At 51.5% G+C, this 25,902-nt stretch overlaps 2 protein-coding genes across 2 annotated transcripts in view; one reads left to right on the top strand and one right to left on the bottom strand.

Moving 5' to 3' along the window:
* The first annotated feature begins 843 nt into the window (after window positions 1-843).
* VSX2 (visual system homeobox 2) lies at window positions 844-24,503 on the top strand. The gene is made up of 5 exons (XM_054826864.1): window positions 844-1,279; window positions 2,596-2,680; window positions 5,529-5,652; window positions 22,940-23,120; window positions 24,172-24,503. The coding sequence occupies exons 1-5, from the start codon at window positions 844-846 to the stop codon at window positions 24,501-24,503; spliced, it is 1,158 nt and encodes a 385-aa protein (XP_054682839.1).
* Window positions 12,845-25,902, bottom strand: part of ABCD4 (ATP binding cassette subfamily D member 4) — a 42,583-nt gene continuing 29,525 nt past the window's right edge. Inside the window, exons 17-18 of the mRNA XM_054826857.1 lie at window positions 20,651-20,826; window positions 12,845-12,921 (exon numbers count right to left, since the gene is read on the bottom strand). Of these exons, the coding sequence (XP_054682832.1) occupies window positions 12,860-12,921; window positions 20,651-20,826 (238 nt within the window). The 3' untranslated portion in view covers window positions 12,845-12,859. The remainder of the gene's footprint in view (window positions 12,922-20,650; window positions 20,827-25,902) is intronic.

The raw sequence follows: 25,902 nt of genomic DNA on the forward strand, positions 1-25,902 counted from the left end.
AGACCTAAAGTCACTGTGGACCATTTACAACTACCAAGGTACATGCTGTGGTGAAGCTGTTGCCTCAGCTAGAGTGAAACAGGGGATGCCTTAGGCTTTCTCTTAATTTAATGTCTTTGGTTGAGGTAGGGCTGGCAGGTACAAGGTCTGTGGTATCTTGCCCACAGGTGGTGAAAGGCGATCTCTGTTACTGAAGAACTGTGTGGCTCATGGGCAAGGGTGTCTAGAGAGTCCAAGGAGCTATTTCACCACCTCTGATGGCATGAAGCTGGATGTTTCTCCAACATACAATGCTTCCACCTCTTCACTTGGAAGGAACACTGCTCGGTTTTAAGCCTTAGGTTTCCTCCGTGCACGCTTATTTCCCTGCTGACCACGTATTTATCTCAGAATAAGGGATGAGCAAGAAAGCCGAGGATGCCAGCGTTTCCCTACACGGCTGTTTGGCGCATCTCTCCTCCGGAGCCGGTGCCCCGCTCCGTGCGCGGCCAGGCTGGAGCCGTGTTTATGAAAGCACGGATGCCTCCATCCCTCCCTAACCCCACCTCCCCCAGCACGGCTGGAAGCGAAGCGGGGCCGGGGCCTGCCCCGCCGGGGCGGCCCTTCTCGGCGCGGGGGCGGGCGGCGGCCCCAGCCCGCCGGCGGGCACCGGCCCCAGCCCGCCGAGCAGCGGCCCCGCCGCCGCCGGTGCCGGCTTTTTGGCATCCCTAATCGCGGCTGGCCCCTGTGATTGGCTGCGCGGCTCTGACCCCGCTCGGGCTCCCGGCTGGGCGGATAAAAGGGGCCTGAGCCGGGGGCTCCCAGGCATTCCCGGAGCGGGCACCAGGGACCGCCGGCCGCAGCATGACGGGCAAAGCGGGCGCGGCGCTGGCCCCCAGCCTGCCCGGTAAGCCCAAGCCCGACGGCGCGGCCGCCGCCCCCGCTGCCCCGCCGCCTCCGCCGCCCCCCGCGGCGGGGGCCAAGCCCAGCTCCGGGCCCACCCCTCCCCGCTGCACAGGCTTCGGCATCCAGGAGATCCTGGGCTTGAACAAGGAGCCGCCGTCGCACCCACGGGCCGCCCTGGACTCGCTGCCCGCCGGGCACCTGCTAGCGGCCCGCTCCGTGCTCAGCCCGGCCGGGGTGGGCGGCGTGGGCATGGGGCTGCTGGGGGCCGGCGGCATCCCCGGCTTCTACACCCAGCCCACCTTCCTGGAGGTGCTCTCCGACCCCCAGAGCGTCCACCTGCAGCCCCTGGCCCGGGCCCCGGGGCAGCTGGACAGCAGCCAGACGGCCAGCTCAGGTAGGCACGTCCCCGGCCCCCGGGGACCCCGCCGCGCCCCGCCAGTGCCGCCGCCCGCCCCCGGCAGCCGCCGGCACTCGGCGTCCCGGCGGGAGGCCCCATGCCCGGTGGCGGGAAGGCGATTTCGTTTCGGTCCCGAGGAGGAGGAGAAGAGCGGGCGGGCGGGACCGTATTCCCCCCCCCGTCGGGGGCTGCGGCCGCGGTATGATGGCGTGGCCGGGGGCGGCCGGCCCGGGGATGCGCGGAGCCCCGGCGGAGCGGCCCTCCCGCGGCCCTGGCGGCCCCAATTCGTTGTCGGGGAATTAGGGGCCGCTCGGCATCCCTTTCCTAGACGGCAGCAGCCGCCCGCAACCCTTCCCGCAGGCCCCGCTCCCAGGCCGCCTCGGGTCCCTCCGGAGCGGCAGGCAGCAGAGCCTGGCTCCGGTCCCGGGGGCAACCCCCAGCTTCCTCCCGGAGGCAGCCGGAGCCGTCCGACGCGGTGCCCGGCCCGGGCGGTGCCCACCGTCCCCGCCCGGAACGCGGCCCGCCGAGCAGCAAACACGGCGCCGGGGCCGGGCGGGTGGCGGGGTGCCGCGGGCAGGAACGGGGCCGGAGCGCGGAGCCAGCCCCGGCTGCCGCGGGGCACAGCGGCGCGCATCGAAATGCGGGTCCTGGTTCCGTTCCCCGACTGCTCCTTCGAGGCAAAGGCGGTGCCACCCTGCCCTTAACACCTACCGGCCGGAGCACCCCTGGGGAGAGGGAGGCCGCGGACAGACACCAGCTCTTCTCGGGAATTTTGTTTGGGTTTTTTTTTTTTTTTTTTTGGCTGGTAGCTCCATAAACCTCAATTTTTCCCTCCCTGCTCCGGTGTTTTTGCCGGGAAGTCCGGGATCCCCGGGCTAGGGAAGGCGGCCGCGGGTGCCCGGCCGCGGAGGGGGGGCTGCAGCTTCCCCGTTTTCCTACGGTTTTGTTGAGCTTGCCGGGCTCGGCATTTTAGCAGTGAGACAACAGCAACCCCAGCAAACGACTCCGGGGGAGAGAGGGGAGAGCGAGAGCCCGGTCCCGGGCCGGAGCCTTCCCTGGCGGGGGCGGATCGCCTCGAGCCGCCCGGACCGGGACCGGCACCGGAGCCGAGACCGGGAGCAGCGCTGGGGCCGGGGCTGGCGCCGCGCCGGGCTGGAGGGAGCGGCTGGCGGCGGGCCCCGTCCGCGGTGCGATCGCAACGAAACCTTCGGCCGGAGCCGCCGGAGGGAGCGGAGCCGCCGGGCCCGGCCCTGCCCGGGGGTCCCCGGCGGGGAGGCAGCCCCAGCCCACGGCCGCTGCCTATCTCTCCGCAGATTCCGAAGATGTCTCCTCCAGCGACCGGAAAATGTCCAAATCCTCCCTAAACCAGAGCAAGAAACGAAAGAAGAGGCGGCACAGGTAAGCGAGCGGCCGCCACCCCACCGGCTCCCGCCGGCCTGATCCCCAGGGCACCGGGCACCGGCAGCGCCGAGCCCCCGCGGGTCCGACCCGCTCCCGCCCCGCTCCGGCACGGAGCGAAATATCCCTCCCGGCTCCGGCCGCCGGAGAGCACCGGCGCCCCTGCGGCTTCTCCCCCGGGCCCTTTCCTTTTTTTTTTTCTTTCTCTCCGTCCAAAATAAATCGGATTTGGGGACGTGCCTTTAGGGAGCGGGGGATCGGCCACAGCTGTAATTTTATATAATTTTTCTGGCTGCGGATCCAGGTATCGCGAGCCGCAAACCCGAGCAGCCCGTGAGGATTTGGGCGGGATGCAGATCACCGGTGTTCGGGGGGAAAAAACCCATCAACCTGTCCGAAATAATCCAAAACGTCCCCTGCTCTGCATCTTAGTATTGGCTGTCAGCAAGAGAGAATTTCTGTCAACGATTTAAATATTTTATTACTTATAAATAAATGTTTTGCCAATAGATTAAATAGTTGGGAATCAGACACAGCCTGCAGAGAAGCTGAAGAAGGCTGGAGAATTGGTTAAGGAAACGAAGATCTACTTTGGGAGAGCCAGAGGGGATTTGGTTTCCCCTCGGGAATGGTCAGGGTAACAGACTTTGCCTGACTTCTCCCACAGTTAAAATGGAGTTGGATTGTCTGCACCTTATAAACAGAAATTAAAAATCCCGTGCTGGGTTCTGGCATTGCTGTGGTCGGAGACTCAGGACAAAGGAAGGCCAGACACCATCCACCGAGGGTGATTTAGGAATAATTAAATCAATCCTGCCACGATGCAGGAAGGGTGGATTAAAAGATGCCCCAGTGAAAGCTTAGCAGGATGCGGGGTGGAAGGAGACCGACTATCTCAGGAGACGTCCTGCTATGCATGCAACAGGAGGCTTGGTCTGGAGGGCTCATCCCAAACCCGGGGTCCCTCCCCAGGCAAATTCTCCCAATTTGGGTGCTCTGGAGTAAATATGGGTTCGTTTTCTTTGTGGACTGGACAGGGCTGGGTGAAAATACAGCAGGGGCTGGTGTACATATCATGTTCTGGATGGGAGAGAGTAAACGAAATTCAGATTTGTTTTATTTTCAGTTCTAGACAGAAACAGACCTGGAACATTTAGCCGTAGTTGTGTATTCTGTACTAAATGGTTAAGACCTCTAGTTGTACCAAGAAAGAGCCGGGAGATTACAGGCCAATAGTCTGCAAATAGCTGCAGGATAGAAACACCAAAAGGGATAGTGGATTGTGTGTTGCAAAAGGGACGGGGGCTACCCAGGGATGAGAGCTAAAAGGGGAAAACTTCGGCTGAATGTCAGGCAAAACCGTCCCACCGGTGAGCCTTGCTGGGTTTCGGTGCTCTTGTTGGAGGAAGGTAGAGGAGAATGCTTGAAATCTAAACTGGATCAAAATTGGAATAATTTTTCCTGTGGTCCCAGAGAGAGAAAATACATGAGTTAATGTGCCTCTGCTGTCCCTAGAGTTCACAGATTTGTTGGAGCTGAAGGAAAACTGTTTGAAAAGAGAATGGATTTAGGAGTGAATTTAAAGAAGGGTCTGACTGCAGGCAGGTCCCTTGTATTTGCATGCTGCTTTTGTTAGTAATGTTATCGATTGGGTGGAATCCTTTCAATTCAGAACTGCGGAGGATATTTCAGAGATTTTCTGTTTATGCCTTCTGGAATTGTAGGGCTTTTCTAAAATACATCCAAATTTCAGAAAAAGACTTTTTTTTTTCCTCTTTCCTTCCCCCTTCTGGGAGATACATGTTCCTCAGTTTGATAATATATTTATACGTTTGCTTTGAACAAAGGCTGCAATTCATTGTTGGGTTTTTTTTTTGCCATCGGAGTGTTGTTAGTTTTTTTTCAAAAATTGCGTTTTATGTATGGGGGGGGGGGGGTTGGTGGGTGGGAGTTTAACCCTCGGGTGAGTGGAAGTGGTCCGAGACCTCTCATCCATCCCCTGGAGAAGGGCTTTCATCCGTCTCGGCTTTCCAGCTGCTGATTTTTCAATTTGGTTGTCCCGAGCTGAGAACTGGCTGCGCAGAGGCGGGTTGGGCTGCTGCCCGCCCAGGGCGGTCCAGGAGGATTTCCAGAAGATAATGGGGTAATGCAAACTGGCAGGGAGCAGCTAATGGGATATCGGAGTGGAAACAACCAGGGTAAAGGCAGAGGAAGGGAGCCGGCACTGGCTCTCGTGGGGAAGGACTGGTGAAAAGCAGTGGGGAGCAGAGTGGATAAAACCTTTGGGGCTCCAGGAGAGGATTATTTCCTCATGGAGATTGAAGAGGCTAAGGACCAGCAGCTGGGGAAGGGCTCAGCACCTCTCCAGACGGGGTGCTGAGGGGATGCTGCCTTATCTCAGCCTGACTATCAAAGGGTTAAGAAACCTCTGGATGCAAGAGGAGGAGGGGAGGTGGTTTTAAGCCAGGTCAGGGGTGCGCGTGCTCTAGTAGGAGGTATAGGGACACCCCCAGGATCCTCCCAAGAGGCAGTAGAGTCTGAGATGTAAGAGCAGCTGCCATCGCTGCTGGTTGCGGGTGCTTGCTGCTGGGGAGGGACTGTCTCCAGAGGCAAATCCCTGAAAGGGAAGGTGATTTGTAACTGTTTAGAGCGCTGTCTTCTGGCATTTTCTGGGTCTCCTTTCACCCTCACTCCTGACCTTTTGTACACAGAAACACAGGAGATGGGAGGAAAAGCTATGTGTTAGCAGGTTACCCAGGTTTCTGTAGCTTCTGTGTTCATTTCTCTGACTCTTCATCTTCTTTGCTTCTTCTTATATTTTTTGATCAAAGAGTTTTACTCCCCTCAGGACAATCTTCACATCCTACCAACTGGAGGAGCTGGAAAAGGCCTTCAACGAGGCCCACTATCCTGACGTATATGCTAGAGAGATGTTGGCCATGAAAACAGAGTTGCCAGAAGACAGGATACAGGTAATCATATCTGTCGGACTCCCTTATCCTGCCCCTTCCAGCCATGTTCATCCGTCCCTGAAGAAAAGGTAGCGGCATGGGAAGGCTGACATTGCTTTGAATAAACCTCCCAAGGCTGTCCCTGCTCCCCTGCTCTCAACGGGTAGGCAGCCAGATCAGCTGTTCTTGGCAGATGTGCATTTGGTGTTTGTATGTCAACATGTGCTGTACATGGCTTGTTGTACCAGTGATTTGGGGGGTGTGTAGCAGAGGGAATTCGAAATCATTGAAGGGGAACTGGTGTGCAAGGAAAGACTGCAGTGTTTTGAGGTCTTGGTGGTACAGGCAAGAAGAGAGCCTCCTGGAGACCGGGTCTGGGTGGGCAATGTGGGACAGAAAGAGCTCATCTCTGCTCCTTTGGGCACAGGAGGATGCACAGGGATGTTGTAGGTAGCTAGCAATGCTGTGGGTAGGACCACAGCGTGGAAATGATGGGTGAGTCCCAGTGAGGTGTTCGCACCATCTCTGCACTTTCACTGCATTTGCCTCCTCAAGTGAAGCTTCCCTAAAATTTTCTGGAGATGATTTTTAATGTTTGCAGCTTAATTGCATGACAGTCCTGTCATGCCACTGTGAGGAGGTAGAATGAGGCTGAGTGGAGTATTGCCACTGTGTGGTGAATCCTCCAGCGGCAAGGAGCAGCCTGAGCTGCAGGGCTGTGCCAGCACCAGCTTTTGGTATGCGTGACAGCCAGTATGCAAGCAATCATTACAGCCCAAAAAGCCAGAGAAGACTTACAGCTGCTGTGTACAGCGTGGGAGGCACAATGTGCTCGGACAGACTGAACATGATGTTCACAAAGGTGGACTCCAGCAGCTTCTGCTGCCTCCCTCCTCCCCATGCCCTGCTCCCACCAGGTTGCTGCACAAGGCAGAGGGCTGTAATGGCCAAACCTTGAACCCATTTTTGTTGGTGCAGGTGATGTTTCTTGGCTGGCTGGGGGTTAAACTGGCCTAGTTCCCCACACAGTGGCAGTGGCTGATTCTGTGGATGGTGCATAGCGGTTTCTACAAGAGGCATTGGCCTGAATGCCACGTGGTGTTGGGAGGGTCCTGATTTCCCTGGTTCCTCCTTCTGCTCAGTCCCTCCTGCATGCCCAGCACCTGCCAATCTGTTCCTTCAGCCTGTGCTCTTTCTTTGCTAAAGAGACAGCCCAGGAGGCTGCTCCCTCATGGGTTTGGAAGGTAGCTCAGAGGGCATTTAGCAAGATAACGCTGATGCTGGAAGCTGCTGAGGCATGACGCTGTGCAGGGACAGGGAGATCCTCCCCGTTTTTCCCTCAGTGTTGAGCCCCCCTCACCACCCTCATTCTTGTGCTCAATCAAGAGTGACGTTTTTATAAAAGCAAGTGTTGCTTCTTATCCTGTTGTGCTGGCAGGACTCCTGCTGACCTAACAGCTTGTAGATAACCCACACGCTGACAGGATTTCCACTGGTCTTCAGAAATAACAGCCCATCATCTGAAATCCTGCCTGACGCATTAGGATTTTGCTCTGAGCAACAGGCCCTGATGCTTTGCCTCTAGAGAGAGTGAGCTGCATGGAGGGTCACTTCTTCACCTGTGACCCTGTAGGATATCAAGTCAAGAGGGGAGAGACCTGTCGGGAGTTCAGTGTTGCCTGTACTCACCATCTGATGCTGGGCTGGAAAGAAGGTCCTTTGATTTCTCATAAAGGATCTTTTCAAGGAAGAGGTTCATCTAGTGGCACAGTATATGTTGAACTGCAGAGGCATCATTTCTCTGGCCAGAGCTGAGGACCTTCACTGTGGGTGAGGTAGAGGGAGATGTTATGGCAGACAGCGCAGAGCTGGACGCTGCATGTACTGCTTCAGCATCTGGAGCATCCTTCTAGTGCTGAGACTCAGTGTTTTATCTGATTTGGAATTGAAATAGTGGCTAGCATATCTTAGCTGTCACTGATTTGCTGCCAGCATGCCATTCTGCAGCTGGCAATGAACAACTGCCTACTCTTCCTGTATTGCAGAGTTTTTAAACGTAGGAGTGCTCCTTACTTTGACCCCTCTACCCTAGAGATCAAGTTAGACTTGGGCAGCAGAAGCACCCTGTGGTGTGGCTGTTCTGAACCTCAGATGTTGCTAATAGCACATGTATCCCAGGAGAAAATGCTTGTGAGTAACAATTTTGCTCATCATGAAAGGGGAAATCATGAGAGACAGCAGAATTTCTGTGGCATCTGCTGTGTGAGAGCATGAGCACCCTGCCGGGATGAGCATCAGGGTCACGTAAGAGTCCCAAGCACCACTGATCTTTCCAATGGGTCAGCACCCGATTGTCCCTTACCACATATTCTACGACGTTTCCTTGTCCATACTTTTTTGTGTGTCACAAGCCATGACAAGATCATTCCCAACCTTGCTCATGCTTCTTGATATTTAACCTCATGTTCCTTTTCAACTTTAGCCCCTTTTGTATAAGCCTAATTCCTTCCCCGTTGTTATGATGTTCACACTCTTTAAATAAATCTAAGCTATTTCTTCTCCTGGCTGTCACTTTTGGTTTTCATCATCATTTAAGCAGTGTGAAGATCTTTTCTTAAATCATTCTTCATAAATCACACGCTAGTCTCTTAATCACGTGGTTGTTTTTCTGTGAAGCCCATCCTGCCTGTCAGTCGTCCTGGAGATAAGGGACCACATGCCTACAGCTGCACACCCGGTGTGTTCATGCCAGTTCAGCTGGACTTCTGAGTCTTTGCAGAAACAGCCTCAGATTAGCACTGGTCTACTCGCTTCCATATTTATCTCTTTCTGTTTATTTAATTCAGTCACTTCAAGCTTTTTTAGACAGTTTTTCTTTTATCCTCAGGATTTTCCCTTCAGTGTTCTGAGTTTCATATGGCATTTTATTAACTTTGGCTAGCAAGCATAATAAAAGCCCTACCAGCTCTGACATTGGCAAGAGGCGGGTGTTAGAGAAGAGTATGAGAGCAGGGCAGCTATCAAGTAATACTTACTGTATACTTCAACAGCCTCCTGGGATTTTGAACACATGTAAATATCTTAATATCCTGCAGCAAGAAGTTCTGAAGCAGAACTGCACAAGTGAAGTAAATCTTGCTTTGAATCTATTAGCATCATTTAATGCCCCTTGGAAGAGACAGCTGACAATGAATCTTTACTCCCTTATTCATAATATTTATAATTTCATGTCATCGTATTTTTTTTTTCCTTGCATGAGTTTCTAACTGCTCAAGGGAGTGCTATATTTTTGCATTTTCATTGTAGCTTGCAGTTCTTCCCATCTTTCAGTATTGTTCTCTCCCTCTTGTAGGTCATTAATGAAAGTGTTTTCTAAGACTGTTGTGAGCATCACATGCTGTGGACTTTCACAGCCTTTCATGTAGGTTTCCACTGAATCCACTCCTAAGAGTGGTATCTAGCCCTTATTTTCATTCATGGAATTATTTCTCAGGAGGTAGTAGTCAAAGAGAAAGTAAATCACCTATGAAATTCAATATGAAAGTGAAATTCAAAGAGTGCAATTGAGAGAGTGATACATAAGAACTGCTTGCATGTAAAACCTTCAGCAGAACAGTACAAATAGCCATCAGAGGCCAAGAAAGTTATTGGTTTGAGAGAATGTTGAATTCAGGAAAAAATATTCAAATGCTCCATTTAAAGAAAAGATGAGCGTGCAGTTTGTCAAGGCAGCACTCTTTCACAGTGCGTGCATCTTCCTCCCGTATTGAGCTGGCTGCTCCTGGAAGGAACGTGAGCATCCTCCCGCTGGGCAATGTGGGAAAAGAATTTACTTTTCCTAGTGAGACACTTTGCACAAGTCAGACCAGATGTCACTGTGGTCATTTTGCAAGATACTTGAAAAAGACTATGTTAATCAATGTATTTGAAAGATATTCAGAAGAGTTGAAGTGCCGCTATCAGAATAAACCCAGACCATTCTGTAAAATCCAGGTGAGGTAAGTAGATTCCTGCAGGGAAGTATATCCGTAATAGACAACTTGAAGTATTCAAAATGGCCTCAAGCTGACAAGTATTCTGACACCTGACTTACATCAGTGTGTTTCTCAAAACAGATACTCTTAAGTGTAATGTGTAGATTTTAGATAAGTTATCACTATTGAATTTATTAATATGTGACAGTTCCAAACTTTAAACAGCAGTATCTACAATATTAAAGTTCAATAACAGTTTGATTTGGGATTATCGAAATGACTGTGTATGTTTGTCATTACAGTATGTCTCCTACTGATCAAACAAATCAATCAGTTCACTAATTTCCCAAAAATAAGATCCTGACTGCCATTGTGGGGACACTAGGTTCACCTTTTAAGGAAATTAATCAATTAAAAAAGAGAATAAAAATGATAAAAATTATCAGGTTTTGTTGTTAAATTATTGTATGGTAATTACGTAGGTGAAGAATTTTGGGACAAATAAAATTGCTCATGTAAGCAAAAGGAACCCCAAGGAGATGCTGGCACCGTGTGTGAGGAGTGGGGAATCGTCTGTGTATCCAGACAGCTTTGTCAGGCAGCTAAGAGGTCAATTTTGGCTAAAACCAAAATGAAGCCAACTGAAAATCTAACTGAAAATGTATTGGCTTAGCTGCTATCAGATGAACACATTTCAGTACCACTGTGTAGCCCTTTAGGAGTAGAATGGGGATGGAGGAACCAGGAGGGGTGGTTACTTAGAAGGACACATTCATTCCAAGAGTATTTTTCCAGAACAAGAAGCTTACCTTGCTTCAGTTTTGCAAAAACGTTCTGTATTTAGAGGTGAACGTAATTTGGAAAGGCCTGAGGAACTCGTATTGCACTGAGCAGGAGCTCAGGAGTGAACCCACGGAGTCCCCTCAAGAAATACGATAGAAAGTGTGAAGGAAAGATTGGCTTTATGCAGCTTTAGCAGCCCTGGCTTCTCCTCCTCCCACCAGCTTTTCCTGCTTGCTGCAGAGCATTGAATTGTAGTCCTATTCCCACGGTGTAAGTGTGGAATGGGAATGATTGCTCCATGCAGTTGCTGACCTTTCCTGAGTCTATGCCTGGAATGGCCACCAAGGGATTTCTTAGTGCTGCAGAAAGTAGTGGTGGCATTGGTTTTTCTAAGCTTAAGCTTGTCACTCTTACTCTCAATAAGTGAGGGTGTGTCTATTCTTGCTAAAACTTTGGATGAGTCTCACACTCAGAAAAGAAAGGCACAGTGCCCGTGGGTTCCCACCTGTATCTCTATGCAGCACGTTCACAGAGATCATGTAGCTGGAGGAAAATTACCAGAGCTATTAGGGTGGTTGGAGGTAGATTACCAAGGTGATGGAGAAGCTGAAAATGTTGCTGCTGTGTGAGCCAACCATTTCAATATCTTAATTTATTTTTTTAAGAACCCTGCAAGCCCTGCAAGAAGTTAATCATGAAATAGAGCTGAGCAGCTAGTGCTGGCTACCTTTGCCAATAATTCCTGAGCAGTGGGGCAAGCCACGGCAGTGTGATACCGGATAAGTGTCATTAACTTCCCCTATGCTTTTAGAAATGTAGGAAGTGTACAAGTGAGAGTAATAAAACTAATCAAACTTACTGGCTTGGTGAGAATATTATTATGAGTGTTTCTCGTGGCGTATGGTGCATCTCTGCCTCCATGTCTTTAATTGGTATGTGAGGAGTTCATCCACTTTACTGCCTCGTCAATAACGTGCTTGTTTAGTTGATCTAAATTCATATTAATTTCCATTTTTCAATTAAGAGTTGTTTCATTTGGCCCTTTCTGTAATGGAGTGTTTTCATTACCCTTTATCTATGGCCTGTTTTCAGTCCATGTGCTAGAACTTCGTTTACAAGTTAATTACCAGAGCTGCAAACAGAGGGGCTGGGTGATGGGCAAAGAAGGCAAGCCTTCCCAAAGGGATTACTGTCTGAAAAGTCTTAACCAGATGCCTTTGGACAGAGGAAGAAAATGTGGCAGGACACAGGAAGGAAAATGAAGGGCTGGGAACATCTCTTCAGCTTACAGTAAAGTTGGGACTCTCCTGCTTGCTGCTAGACCACGCAGGTTACCTGCCCTTGTGGGATTTACCCTGCTACAGCTGGGGCTGTAGGTGCAGTTTAAGAAATGGTTTTTTAGTGCGGAGATGGAGGTACAGAGTTACGAATATTTTGTATACCCAGGTCTCGCTTTAGCCCTCTATGTTCAGTCCCTGAGTTGCTTCAGCCACTGACCAATTTTCTAAATGGGACAGAAAAACAAATAAAACCAAACTTGCCCGTCTTTGCCTTCTGCTCTGTTCCTTGCGAGATGTTTATGGCTGTCACGGCATAAGGGACAGTGTGATTTTGGCGTGCTCTTCCACAGCATCGAGAGGGAAATGGGGCTTTGCAGTGACGGCTCCTTCCTTGTTCTCTCCATGGTTTGGAGGCACCGTCACCGAGGGTCAGATACCTTCAAGTGTTGAGGCACTCCTTGCAAGAGGAAATACAGGCAGGCAACAAAACATGCCATAGCCCATTGCTGTGGAGCCCCTTGGCAAAGACTTTCACCGTCACGGCCAGGAGAATGAGGAATGGCTCTGCAGCCTTAATGCCAGGCTGTGACAACTTATCCCCCTATTTTCTTAACAGTAGGTTGAGGGTAACACTTCTCTGACTTAGCTTAGGCACTGCGGTTCCTCAATCACTTAAGCTTTTCTGGAAATGCTACCCTAAATTCCTGTGCTGGGAACACTTGCATTCACTCCTTCTTTTAATGATGAACTTCCTTTTCTCTCTTCTGAAACCACTGCAGTTTTTCACAACTGATTTAAAAAACAAAATAATTGGGCAGCCCAGCAAGTTCAATAGTTAATTCCCCTCCAGCCTTAGGATGCCTGGCAGAGGGACCAGCTGATAGTTGTGTGTTCAGGTTTTCCTTTAATGACCCTTTGTAATAAAGTTTTCCTCCTTTCCAGACTTTGAATAGAGATTTTTTTAACAGTTCAATAACACAGGCACTTTAGAGACATGGTTAATTTACTCTCCCCTTTATTTCTTAATGGATCTATTTTTCTCTATAGTGTTTATCTTTTACCCTGATAGATCTCAGCAAGTTCTTCTGATTTGTCTCTGGCAGCATGAACGTCCTCTGCCTTTTCATTGTTTTTTCTTTTTGGGTGTGCTGTGAGCCAGGTTTTGCACAGGCCTATGCAGTGCAGAGAAGTCTAGTCCTCGACTGACATACAGGTGACCCCGATTTCTACATGTGTGAGGCTGGCAGGTTCTTCTGTGGAGCAGAAAAGAGGAACTGAGTTGGAGAACAAACTGTTGCTATACCTGTAGCAAAGGTGGCTTCCAGAGACCACCTCATCAGAGGCTGTGAGAAAGCATTAGGTGCTCTTCTGTCTACTCTGACTGGCATTGCCCTAGGAGCAGCAAGAAATGTGCAGTTTAGGACCTGCCTGGTGTGAGAGCACAGTTTGGTCCCTACTTTCTGTTTCAGTGGGTTTCTGTTAGGCTCCCAACTGTCTGAGCAAAGGCAGAGCCGAAACTTCGGCTGTAGTTATTAGAGCTTTCAGCTGCAGCTTTCTCCCCAAATTCACAGCAAAGCGATGCAAGTGAAGCATTGCTCATCCTTGGTAACCTTCCTGTGACTTATACAAAGGCCCATGGCCTGCATGTTGCATGTTCACAAACATGGGGATTATGTCCCTTCCATGGTCTGTAAGTAACCTACTGATGGACTCCTGCCTGGCTGTTGGAGCTGACCTGCTCCAATGTGGATAAGCAGCAGCACTTTGCCAGGCTGGGTTAGCCCATACGCGTGCTGTTCAGCCAGGCCAGTGCAGCCAGGCTGCCCACCCACACCTCTGGGAAGCTCTGGCTCACCTGCCGCTGCGGGGTCCGCAGGGTATGCCACTGGGGGAAATGCCTTCTCATCCGTGCTAGCCTTTCCTCTCTAAAGGCACTGCTTGAGCCATCCAGAGGGAGGCTGAACTGTGAGTGTTGTTGGGAAACACCCCCCTGGAAGGATCTAGCCAACCCATCCATGTAAAGGTACATCATGAGTAGCTGTGCCGGTTACTGCTCTTTACCCAGATGTGCCGGTGATGTCTGTTCCAAAATAATTTATGTCCGTCAAGTGTTTCTGATATCTCTAGGTCCCTTCGTATCTTCGGCTTCACTGCCACCTTTCCAACTCAGAGTCCCCCATGATTGTCACCACAGCACCCTGCCATCTGTTAGTGGATCAGATCAGCTTGTTGAGCTTATATGATGACCATGAATGAGATCAAGGCTTCAGTGGCTAAGTGACAATTGAGCAAGGGTCCCTGCCTGGAAGATCTTAGCTTGGGTGGACTAAGCATGGGGAATACCTGGGAATGTCCTGGTGAGCTCGGATGTGCTGCCCTGGTGTGAGCAGCATCCACGAGCGGGTTGCGTGTTGCCAGCTCTGCAGGTCACACCATTAGCTGTGCTGTGCGCTAGCCCGAGCTGACAATGTCGGCTGCAGGCGTCGGTGGCACAGCAGCAGCCAGTGCCTGGAGCATGAGTATTCTGCAGCTATAAGGTGTCATGTGAAAACTCATGGAGTTGTAAATTACTCAAAGAAGGTTAAGGGTGCACAGAGCTGAGGAACATGTAGAGCCAGGAGCAGACACGTGGTAGGAGTAGAGCATTGAAGGGCCACCCCAGTGAGGCCACTGTAACTGCCAGTCCTGACCTCTCGGGTGGTGGTTGGGGACAGAGCGCTGTTCTGGCCTGCCCTTTGGCTCAGGTGTCCTCCTCCTCCACCAGATTCAAGAGAGTCCGGTGAAGGATTTGCTGAGGTTGGATGATTAGATATCTCTTACCGCGTGAGGCAAGGAATTGCAAACACCGTCCTTACCACGTATCTTCCTAAGGGAAGAGTGTAAAGGACTGCAACTTTCCCTTTTTGGTTCTCAGTCCAAGCTGCTGCATGGAAACTTATTACAACGTGTTACAAGATTTTGCAATACACAAAGTGTTTCCGTAAATATCTTCCAGCTGATGCTTCAATATACCAAGAGTTCCTGTGCATTGGTGAGCCTGTGCTGTAGCCCTCAGGGGGCACTTTTTGGGTTGTCCCCATGCACGCAGGGATGGGCTTGAGCCTTATCTCAGGCAACGGCGGGCACCAGGTAGTGCTGCAGACACCATGTCCTGCTGGTGCACAGCCTCTGGCTCCTACGTTTTTTTCTGGAGAAAGCCAGAGCATATCTTTGCCCTTTGCTCTGTGTGTGCTGATAAAGGAAAGGGCAATATGCAGCTGCTTCTGGCATGCAAGGGGCAGCCCAGAGCACAGGCAGCACTCACAGCCTCTGAGGAAGGCTGGCGTCCCAAGCTCTGATTTTGGTGTCCATTGAAAGAGATGTGACATTTCTCCTCCAGCTGCCCTGACTTGCCTTGCTCTAACATGAAGGTGATAATATGGTGTGTTCCCGCTTGTTCACAGAGTGCATTGCATGTGGATGCTTATGAAGACCTATGCTAAGGTTTCCTTTGTGCCAGAGAACCTGCAGAGTAACGTTAATGGGGGAAAAGGAGGCAAAATGAAATTATACAGGCAGTGTAGCATCTTGGTTAATGGAGCCGGGCATTGTGAGCACTCAAAGGATGGCTGCGCAGTATCACCTTTTGTGATGATGACAGATGTCTCCCTGGGTTTGTGTGGGCTAGGATGATGGGCGTACTCTTGCCAGCTTTCCTGTGACTATCATGCACCCACGACCCTGATGTTTTTCATGTTTTTCAATCAGCATGTTAGGAAAAGAGGAATTTGTATGTTTATCTCCCATGTCCCAGCATCTGGTGGCCTATATGGAGCTGTAGCTCCAGCTAAGCAGCTGGTCAGCTAGCATCATGGCCTGGCCATGATGAAGTCGATGTCTCAGGGATGCATTTGCTGTGCGGATGTGTTGCACAGATTGTGTGCAGAACCACTGATCTTACTATCCTACCATGCACATCTTGTGCACACTTGTTTTTCTTTGGGGAAGATGGAGCCCCTGAAGAGTTCTTCACTCTTTGAAGGTTACAAGTGAGAAAACTCGTAGCCTCATGAGGTGGCAAGGTGAAAATCCCAGATTTGCCGAGGGGACACACTTTAAGACATGTTTGCTGGTCAAGAGGGATTTTATAGCATTGGCTGCATAAGTCAGATATATTGCAACAAGTAGCTATACTTGGCCCACATAGTGCTTTTAAGAGCAGGATTCAGAGGCAAGCCTGGCCTGCAGGACTGGTGACACGGTAATAGCATGTACAGTTTTGCTGGGTGTCATACTGAGCCCATATTCAATGTGTGCCCTGTGCTAGTTTAGCTCAGAGGAGACCCAAGCTTGGATGAACTGTCATGTCTTTGCTCGAGAGGGATGAGTACCATCTCACAGCTCATCTCAGTACGTCTGGTTGGACCTGTTAGCTGCATGGGTCGGACACAACTCCAGATATTACCAGAAAGGGCTCTTGCCACACTGTGTACGGGAATTGCTCTTTCTAATGTGAGCTCAGAAAGCTCCTTCCCAGTGTTTAGTAAAAGGAGGGATGATAAGTCCTGTGATCAGCCATGCAGCCCATGTGCAACCTTTACTGCTCTCATTTAACTTCATACCCACTTTACACCAGCCATAGAAAGTGATGTCACCATAAACAGTGCCAATAATTTTGACATTACTTTTGAAAAGACAGCAATAAACTATTTCCAGGCTTACACAAGTGGTGCAGTTTCCACCAGCAGCCTGGGGACAGAAAGCTTTCCTGGGGTGATCACTGCAGGGAAGGGATTTGTGGAAGCCCCAGGACCCAGTCAGACCTTACGCTCTTGTGGCAATTCATTGTAAAGCCCCAGGGCCAGTGAGTGCTGGTGGGGACATGCTCCAAGGAAGATATGAGGCCGTTCTTTGCAATGCTCACATCCTCAGATTGAACCCAGCCAGGGCCACTGTCCCTGTCTGATGTGAGGGTGAGGACATCGCTATCTTTTCAGAGGAGGTTTTTGTTTTGACTGCTCTCATTGTAGAGTCTTGGCTTGGAAAGGAAGAAGGTAGAAAGGGAGATGTGTAGTTGACAAGAGGAACTGAGTGCTGAGACAGCAGCAGGGCCCCAGGTGTGGAGATGAGCTGGAGATGTTCTCTGATCTGCAGCTGGACCCACCAAAGTCTTCAAGTGGGGAAGTAACAGGTATGCCACTGGGCGTGACTTTAGGAGCAGCTTTCTGCTGTGAGGGGGATAGTGGGCCTGACCAGGTTTTTCTAGTCCAGGAGAGGGGAAACCACTATGCTGGCAGAGTTGTGAGGAGCTTGCCCTGAGAAACAGAGCTTCTCTGTGCCAGTGCTTTGCTGTGCATACAGTGAGTTGACAGGATGAGACCGGAGCGGTGTGGTGGAGAAAGGGACATAAGCAACTACAGGGTGTTGGTGCAGATGTCTGGATATTTCCCATGTCAGTAAATGCTTCAGAGGGAAGAGATCTGGTGGATGACCATGAGAAGTTCAGCTTCTGCACGGTTCAGCTCACGGTGGTTGGATCCCTGGGAGAAGAGTGTGGTGCTGCATGGACATGAGTGTGTTGGGTCAGAAAGCCATCAGCACCATCACGTCTGGTAGGACCAGATTACAACCCATGACAATGTCACAGGAGAAGTCCAGCTCCCAGGCTGCCTGGCTGGACAGGACAGGGTTTCTCTGCTGTGTCCTCACTTGAAGAGCTCAGTATCAGAAATGGCTTCTTTGCAGGGATCGTACAGGGTGACAGTTCGGCTCCCCGAAGCTGAAGGTTTGCACCAGGGGAATTGTCAGAGAGCAAAGAAGGAGTGCCTGTTAGTCTGTGGGTGGGGGAGACGGTCTCAGTGTTGCTGCTGGGGGGACTTGGGCTTTTGTCCCTTGACTTGGTTGTTGGTTTGCCAACAGCCGTGTGCGGCTGCTCCCTGCAGCCTGGCAAAGGCATGTGCTGGTGTGTCTGTGTGTCTGCGTGTCGGTGTGTCTGTGCATGTGTGGACATGCATTTGGCTGTGGCCATCTAGTGGACATTTCGGCATGTACTGCTTTGGGCTGGGACCATCTTGTGCTCCGTAAAGCTTGATACTTGAAAGACCCCTGTTGAAATGCTATTTCAAAGGCAGTATGTGAGACTTGGTGAAGCAAAATTTCCCCATTATCTAGCCTGGAATTTTCCTTTAAGAGATGAGTAATGCTTAGGCAGGGAAAATAGCATTTTTTTATTAGAAAGACAAAAAAGGCCACTACCAATTCTCCTGTGTGCCCCAGCTTGGAAAGTAGCAGTCAAGAAAATGAGTGCAACCAGTGAAAATTTCAGGTTGAAACAATACAGAAAGAATACATGGTAACACCCTCGATGCCTTAAAATATTCCTTTGCTAATTCTGATTCCTGGCTCATGGCCAACCTCAGGGAGATTTCTCTCTTTAGCAGACAATGTTTCAGGAGCTGATTAGGTAAACAAACTAACTAATATGATGAATGTGGATAACAAGGACACATTGAGTCTCATGTCGCTTTGCAAAATGAGAGATTCCTCCGGCTACAATTTGCTCTTCTGCATCATCAATAATCCAAAGAAGTATCGGTCATAATTTGTGATTCAGAGGAGGAAACTGGTAAGAATAACCTTGCCAGTCTTGACTCCAAGACGCTGCAACCCTGCGGTCGAGCACACAGAGTGCCTCAACTTCTGCTGCTTTGGGCAGTGGGCACTGAGGATGAGAATTAGATGCTGATTAAGGTTAGAAACATCCTCGTTTATAAGGCTTTGCAATACTGCTGATTTTGGTATGGGGGATGGACGGGCATGTGGAACAATGATCCAGGAGATGACACTGAAGGTGCTGGTGTTTGCTGCTGTCTTGGTTCACAGGCTGTGGCTGCTCCTGGAGGAAACGGTGTCAGCATGATGTGCTCACTGTGGTTAGAAAGTGTGTGATGCTCGGCTCTGACCAAATGATAGGGATTGAGTCGATGGGCAGATCCTCTCTGGGCGAGGTGTTACGTTACCACCCTCTATTTGCCTGCTTCATATTGAGAGCAGGTTTTGCAAGGTGATGGGGTTTGGTCTTGCTGCAATGCCTAGAGGACCAAAACCCATGGATGTGGAAGAGCCTGCAGTTTCTGGGCATGCAGGCATACCCAACTTGCAGTGTGCAATCTACAGTGAGCATCATCTTCTCCTGCTGCCGGTGCACGGAGGGTGCCTGTCAGCCCTGTCAGAGGCATGCTTGGCTGCTGCCCCTAGCTCGGCCACAGCAGTGACCACCCCAGATCCAGGCCTTGGTGTGCCAAGGGTGGCACTTGTGGAGCCTCAGGAGCAGCCCAGGAGAGGGCTTTGTGCTGGTAAACAGCAAATGTGCATGCATGGGCTGAACTTAGATGCTAATGCATCTGATGGATAGCAAGACAAACCTGCCCTCTTTACTGTGTTGTCCATTTTTTGAGGGTAGGGTTCCTGGAACAAGCTTCCCATGTTTCACAGAGGGTGCTCATGTGATAATAAAAGGCTGTAAATCATCTTAAGATGTAGCACATTGGTCCAAAAGACACCTCTGCGCATCAGATTGTGATAGCTTTGCACAAACATCTGACGTGCTTCAGTCTAAAATTAACCAGGCGTTTTCACCACTGTTCGTGAAGTGTGGAAGCACAAACACAATATTTTCACCACACCCTGGACTGTGCAACAGAGAACCAGATGAAAGCAAGTGAGAAGGAAGGTGTGTGGTACACAGTCACGTCAATAAAACGATTCACAAATCTGAGCCGATCCAGGTGATGGGAAGGGACAAGAGGAAATATGGACAAAGCTAAACAGTGCTTGAAGCAGACTGAATTTTACAGAAGTTGTAGAGTAGATATCTCCAAGCAAAGACAACAAGCAGCCAAAGAAGACACAGAATACCAAACCTACGAGTAAATGTAAGGATGAAATCCTCTCCAGGAAGGGTGAGGTGCCAATAATAAATAACTGCATATTTGGAAGTTGTGGCTGATGTACCAACACAGCCAAAAATATCTCAGAATTACTAAAATTGATACATAATTCATCTCAGAATCAAGGCACAGGAAAATTTTGGTAACACGTCAAGAAATTTGAAGAAAGCAGTAAGATCTTCTCCCCGAAGAAAGTCCCACTGATGGAACCATCTGAATGAGGGCAAAATCCCAAGAACGGACCACGAGGAATAATTCTGCTGATCCGAAACAGCATGGGGGCTGCCAGTGCCATGCTGGAGGTCTTCCCTCCCTGGGGACAGGCTCGTGGCAGAGGTGCTGGGCTGGGTTCTGATCCCAGCAATATTCAATATTGAGCACCATCAGTTTCACTGGACTTCATGCCTGAGATGAAGATATGGCTTTTGGTATTAAAGCAAGATGGTCAGTCCTCCCAATTTTTGTTCTGCTAGAAATTCTGGGATTTCAAACTTTCTTTTTTTCCTAGTCCAAACCAAGAGGAAATTCCCATCAAATGACAAAAATTGGTTTGGAAAATCTCGGAATGGTCTTACTGAGGTGTTGATGTCATTTTGATTTTCCCATTTGGCTTGAAAGCATAGATTTTTGCATATCTTAGGCAGCCAAGATTAAAATACAGCATTCAGAAGAAAGCCACAGATAATTTTGACTACACTTCCACTGGCTGGATGTAGTTTTTCCTGTGCGATTGAATCAGCATTTTTTGATTGAAAATTTTCCACCAGCTCTAGTCAAAACTGGGCTGCCAGCTGGCAAAGCTGCTGCTGGCTCCAGCATTTGCGTGGCCCTGCCGTGGGAAAGGGGATGCTCCAGGACAGCAGGTTTAGTGGCAGCAGGCAGCACTGGGGCAGGCTGAGACCTGGCCAGGGAGAAGGGCAGGGCAACATGAGGCATGGGGGAAGATGTTTGGGGCATCAAGGCAGGAGGGAAGGAAAAGGGAGAGGTGGTAGAAGCACCAATGAAGAGACACCTGGATAAAAGAGGATTGAGGAGAGTTTAAAAAGTTGTCTACCTGGTACTTGATGGACAAACCTATTGCTGGCTGAGATCCCAGGTGTGGCAACTGGTGACAGAAACAGCTGTGCAGAGCCCTGCAAGCCGCTCTGGGTACATGGGAAGGTGTCACTGCAGCCCCAAACCAAGGCAGATTTGCAGGTGCCGGCCCTTGGGTTGTGCAGGAATTTCTCCCTGAAGCCAAGGGAAAGAGAGAGGATTGGTTTACCCAGGGGAGAACAAGCAGGATCCTGCAGGATCCCAGGAGAGTCCTGGCCCCAGCGGGTTGAGCTGCCCCCTTGCAGCATGGAGGTGTTGGGGGTGGCTGCCCTGGTCTGGTGGGTGAGAAGGAACCACAGGGGTTTGTGCTGAGGTTGGAGAGGGAGCGAGCCAGTCCCCTCCAGCTCTGCCCTCTGGGCTCTGGGAGTGGGAGGAACACATGGCCTGGAGTGAGAGACCCTGCCAGCATCCTGCTGACTGCACGCCCGAGCAAAGCCTTGTGTCACGCAGGCATGGAGGAACAGGCGGAGAGAGAAAGCTGTGCACTCCTGAGGGTCCTTGCTCAAGCCCCAGTGGATTTGCAGCCACCCATGGTCCAGGGGTTACCTATTGGCAGTATGAAAGTATAAATCAGACTATTTATCATACAGAGGAAGTGACATGTGTGGTGAAGCAGCCTGGCTGTAAAATCCCTTCTGACATGCACAGTGTCTTCTGCTGGAAGAAGCTGGGATCACAGATGCTGGGACCACCACCCCACCCACCCTGCAGAGCTCCCTGCGGGGTCAGGCCGGCCGGGCTCCCAGTAACGGCCAAGGCTGGCCGTCACCAGCACCTACCCTGCAGCTTGGGCAGTTCCCCTCTGCACAGGTAGAAGGGGCGAGCTTGCCTCGCCAGCTGAGAGCAGGACATCGCTCTGCAGCATCAGTCCCGTGGTCCCCACAGCAGAGCTGGGGGTCTGCCCAGTCCCCCGGTGCTCCCCACTGCAGCCCAAACTCCCCCACAGCTATGGGCGGTGGGGACAAGAGAGGGTTAAGCTGTCAGCTCTGTAATGTTAAACAGGTGTCAAAGGCACCTCCATATATCTGCAGATTGAAATCAAATTCTTTGCAGTATAAAAAGATAAATTACCCAGGCGATTCCCGCCTCATCCCACTCATCAGGCCAGCGCCAGACGGCAAGCAATTTTTTTTTTTAATGTGCTAACGACCTAATCAAGCAATCAAGTCGGAGAAGATTGCGGAGTGACCCCGAGCATCCATCTGCCAGCGAGACCCCGCCATTCATTTCCATTCTGCCGTGTACTTTCCGGGAAAGGGAAAAAAATAGAAAAGAAAAAAAAATCCTAAACAAATTAACACCCAATTTTCTGTGAGTCTAATTAGTTAAATGAGGAGGTGTTTGGGGTGTCCGCAGGGAGGGAGGGGCTGCCTCTAGGAGAGGGGCCTGGTAACTCCATGGCATTAATTAGCGCAGGTCAATGGCGTGGTTCCCTGGGGACCAGCTGCTTTAATTTCCCGTGATATTTCAGTGCCTGAGGCCCATCGATTCAAACTGAAATTAACTTATTTTTCAATCAGGCCTGGGCTGCCCCTGGGGCTGACTCTTCCTTTGCCTCCTTCTGAATAGACCTCGAGCAATTTTTCATCTAAAGCTGATGCCTCTGCTCGGTGGGAAGGGAGGGGAACCGGGGAGGGAGGAGAGCGAGGGAGACAAGAGGAATGGAAATCGGAGAGAGAGCGCTAATAGATTTCTGTGAGCATCCCCCCCCTTCCTCACCATCGCCACCCGCCTCTCTGTTCACTGCCCCCCAGGTCACAGCTCAGAGATTATTCTGCCAATTTTCTGAGAAGATGAGGGGCTTTTCAAACTGGGAATTCAGGGCAAGCGCAAAGATCAGCTTCCCCCTTCTCCCGCCTCTCCCGAGCATCCGCCCCCATCCCAGCCCTCCCTGCAGGCACCGCTGCCTGCAGCCCCGTGCCGCAGCTCAGACACCCAGTAAATAATGAAAGAAAATCCCAGGCACGAGAGCCAAAAGCTGCTAGAAAAAGACGCTGCAATGGCAAATTAATTACATCCTGTGGAGAGGGATGGGACCTGCTCTCATGCTTGGCCCTCACTGCTCCTGCAAGGGAGGGAGGAAGAGATACCCAGTGGCTGCTGCATGGGGGAAGAGGCCACAGTTCTTTCGGGCCACGTGCCCACCTTGATCCCGCTGCACAAGCAGACGTGTGTTCCCATGCGGGAATGGGACTGATGCACCTTGTGACCCCAAAAAACCCATGTCCCTCTTTGTCACTCGCCCCAGGTTTGGTTTCAGAATCGCCGGGCCAAGTGGCGGAAGAGGGAGAAGTGCTGGGGCAGGAGCAGCGTGATGGCAGAGTACGGGCTCTACGGTGCCATGGTGCGTCACTCCATCCCACTGCCCGAGTCCATCCTCAAGTCTGCCAAGGACGGCATCATGGAGTCCTGCGCCCCTTGGCTCCTGGGTAAGAGAGCAGCCACCTTTGTGGGGGATGGAGAGTGGGTCGAGACAAAGTGGGGGATGCAAGGAAGAAACCGGAGCCATCCTGAAAACATGGGGAGACCTTGCCCCACTGCCCTCCACCCCCCATCCCCCAGCAGCCCCTTGTCAATAGGGTCTGACTGCTCATCCCAAATCCCTGCTGGTCCTTGGATCCTGACCTGCAGGACCTGGTCAGGACAGGAATTTGCTCCCCATGCTCAGGCTGGTGTTAGCCTTTGGCACCTGTGGCATGAGCATCCCTTGTGCCCAGCTCGGGGCTCCAACCCTTGCCCAAGGCAGGACGTCATCCCAGTCCAAGTTCCTAATCCCAGTGATGCTGTGAGGGGTGCCAGGACCCCCAAATGCGCTCCCCTTGCCCCAAGTCCTTGGGGGAACACTCTGCTGCCTCCTCCTGCTCTTGGCATCTGAAAGAGCTGCATTTCTGCCCAGTTTCACTTGGTTTTCTGTGCAGACACGGAGGTAGCAGCTACCCTACCATGCTCCTGCTCTTTGCTTCCTGCTTTCTGACCTTTCAGGCTGATTCTGCCCCAAAACTAATGTCTGGCATCTTGACGATGGGCTGTCCTGTCCTTCTGTCTGTGTGAAACTGAGAGAGGCAGAGGGGTGGGTTGCGTGAGAAGTGGGTTGATGCAGGAATAGGCAATGGGGGACTCTCCCTCTCCAGCCTCGGTGAAGCTCAGGCAACTGTGCTGCTGTCTGAGACCCTCGTCCCCATGCAGGGACAAGTTAGCTTTAGGTCCACACAGAGAAATGAAGGGGAGAGTAATTGTCGACCTTTTGGGGCAGCCCCGAGGACACAGGTGCCGGGGCCGGGCTGCCTCAGCAGGCAGCTGCCTTGCCTGGGCTGCCCTCGCGCGGGGGCCAGAGGGAGCCTCGCCGTGACTGCTGCGTGAAGCGAGGGTTTCTGCTTTTCCTTAATTCTGGCCTCTCTTTATCTTTGCTGTTTTCAGTTCAAGATGGCTTTCCCATGCCCAGGCGCTTTTCTAAACCCGAATACCAACAATTCTTTTTAGGGATGCACAAAAAGTCTCTGGAGGCAGCGGCTGAGGCGGGGAGGAAGACGGAGGTGGAGCGCCAGGCCCTGCCCAAGCTTGACAAGGGTGACAAGGAAGAGAGGGGCCCAGATCCCAAAACCACCATTTCCCAGGAGGAACTGAGAGAAAACAGCATTGCTGCACTCAGGGCCAAAGCTCAGGAGCACAGCACCAAAGTCCTGGGGACCATCGCCGGGGACACCTCGACCCCAGGCAGGAAGACGGAGACAGGGGAGGAGGTGGCAGCGGCAGAGGATGAGAGACAGACAGAAAAGTTGAACTTGTCGCAGAAGGAGGAGAAGCTGATCTAGGGAGGGAAGAGGCAGCAGAAGCCAGCCCCAACAGACACTGTGTCCTCTGGGGGCTGCAGCCCCCCTCGGACCATGGAGCTCCCCTCGGGGAGCGGGGCCCCGGTCTCTGTGTTTGGGGCTGCCTGGCAGGGGTGTCCCCTGCCTGCTCCCCTTGAGCGTACCCCTGCCCCTCGCTCCTCTGCCCCGCCGGGCCTTCCTCACCCCCCCAGCCCTTCCTTTTAGGGGACTGGGAAGGGTCCCATCATCGTTGCCACCCGAGAGGACACCGAGGCTCTGGGTCCCTCTGGCCTCATGACCATCTCTGGGGCTCTCTCCTCCTGCTCCAGCTCCAGACCCCATCCGTCATCTTGGAGCAAGCCTGTCCCCTTTCTCCATGGCCCTTCTTTGGTGCACGTCTCTCCCCAGTGCTGCCCAGGCCCCTTCCCCTGGCACCCTGTCCTGCCATGCCCCAGGCAGACCTGCCGCCTTTCCCCAGCCATCACCTCCGCCTCTGGCCCCAGCTGCAGCAGGACAAACCCATGGCAGTGTTTGCGTGAAATGGTGACTCTCCATCCAGGGTGGTTTGCACCTTCCACCTGTCTCTCCCCACCTGGTGCTGGGCTTTGCCGGGAAGGGGCTGCTGTAGCTTTGGGGCAGTTGAGTTTTGCCCCCGTTCAGCAGGGAGAGGCAGGTTTAATCCATGGGTGCAAAACCCTGGTCCCACCTGGCACCTCGAGGTGACCCCAGCCCATGCCACCGGTTCGCGCAGGGCTGGCCACCACAGCCGGGTCTGACTCTGGCCCAAATGCCAAAGCCCATGGAGCCCCCTGCACCCCTGCAGAGGGGCCGACTGGTGAATTTACTGAATACATTATTCCAGGCGAGACAACATCCACCCAGTGTATTTATTGAATTAAATTTGTCCAGCTCGCCCTCTGGGTGTTAAAGGGAACAACAGCCATGCAGATCCTCCCTGTAACATGTACATATGTCTCCCAGCCAGCCCCACATGAGCACACGCAGACCCACGCAGTCAAACCCACTCCGTGGTACCATCACCTTCCCATCCCAGTAAGGCACTATTCCCCCTCCCCCAAAAGCCGTAGGACAGTGATTTCCAGGCAACCCTTTCTGTCCAGCTTTCTGTGAGCACCCTTTCCCCAGAGCTACTGTTTTTCTTCCATCAAAGGTTAAGTCCCTCCATCCAGCCCCTGTTTGTCTTTGTCCACCGGTCGTTTGACGTGTTAGATGATAGCCCATGGTGTGTAAATAATGTATATACAGTGAGAAAAGAATTCAGTATTGAGGTGTTTGAGATATGGAGCTGTAACAACTTCTAGTCATCCAGCATCTGTGATTTATGTGCCATTTTCTGTAAAGATATGAACAAGAATAAAACTAAATGGGAATACTGTGTACG

This window comes from Grus americana, chromosome 5 (genome assembly GCF_028858705.1).
Source record: "Grus americana isolate bGruAme1 chromosome 5, bGruAme1.mat, whole genome shotgun sequence".
Lineage (NCBI taxonomy): Eukaryota > Metazoa > Chordata > Aves > Gruiformes > Gruidae > Grus > Grus americana.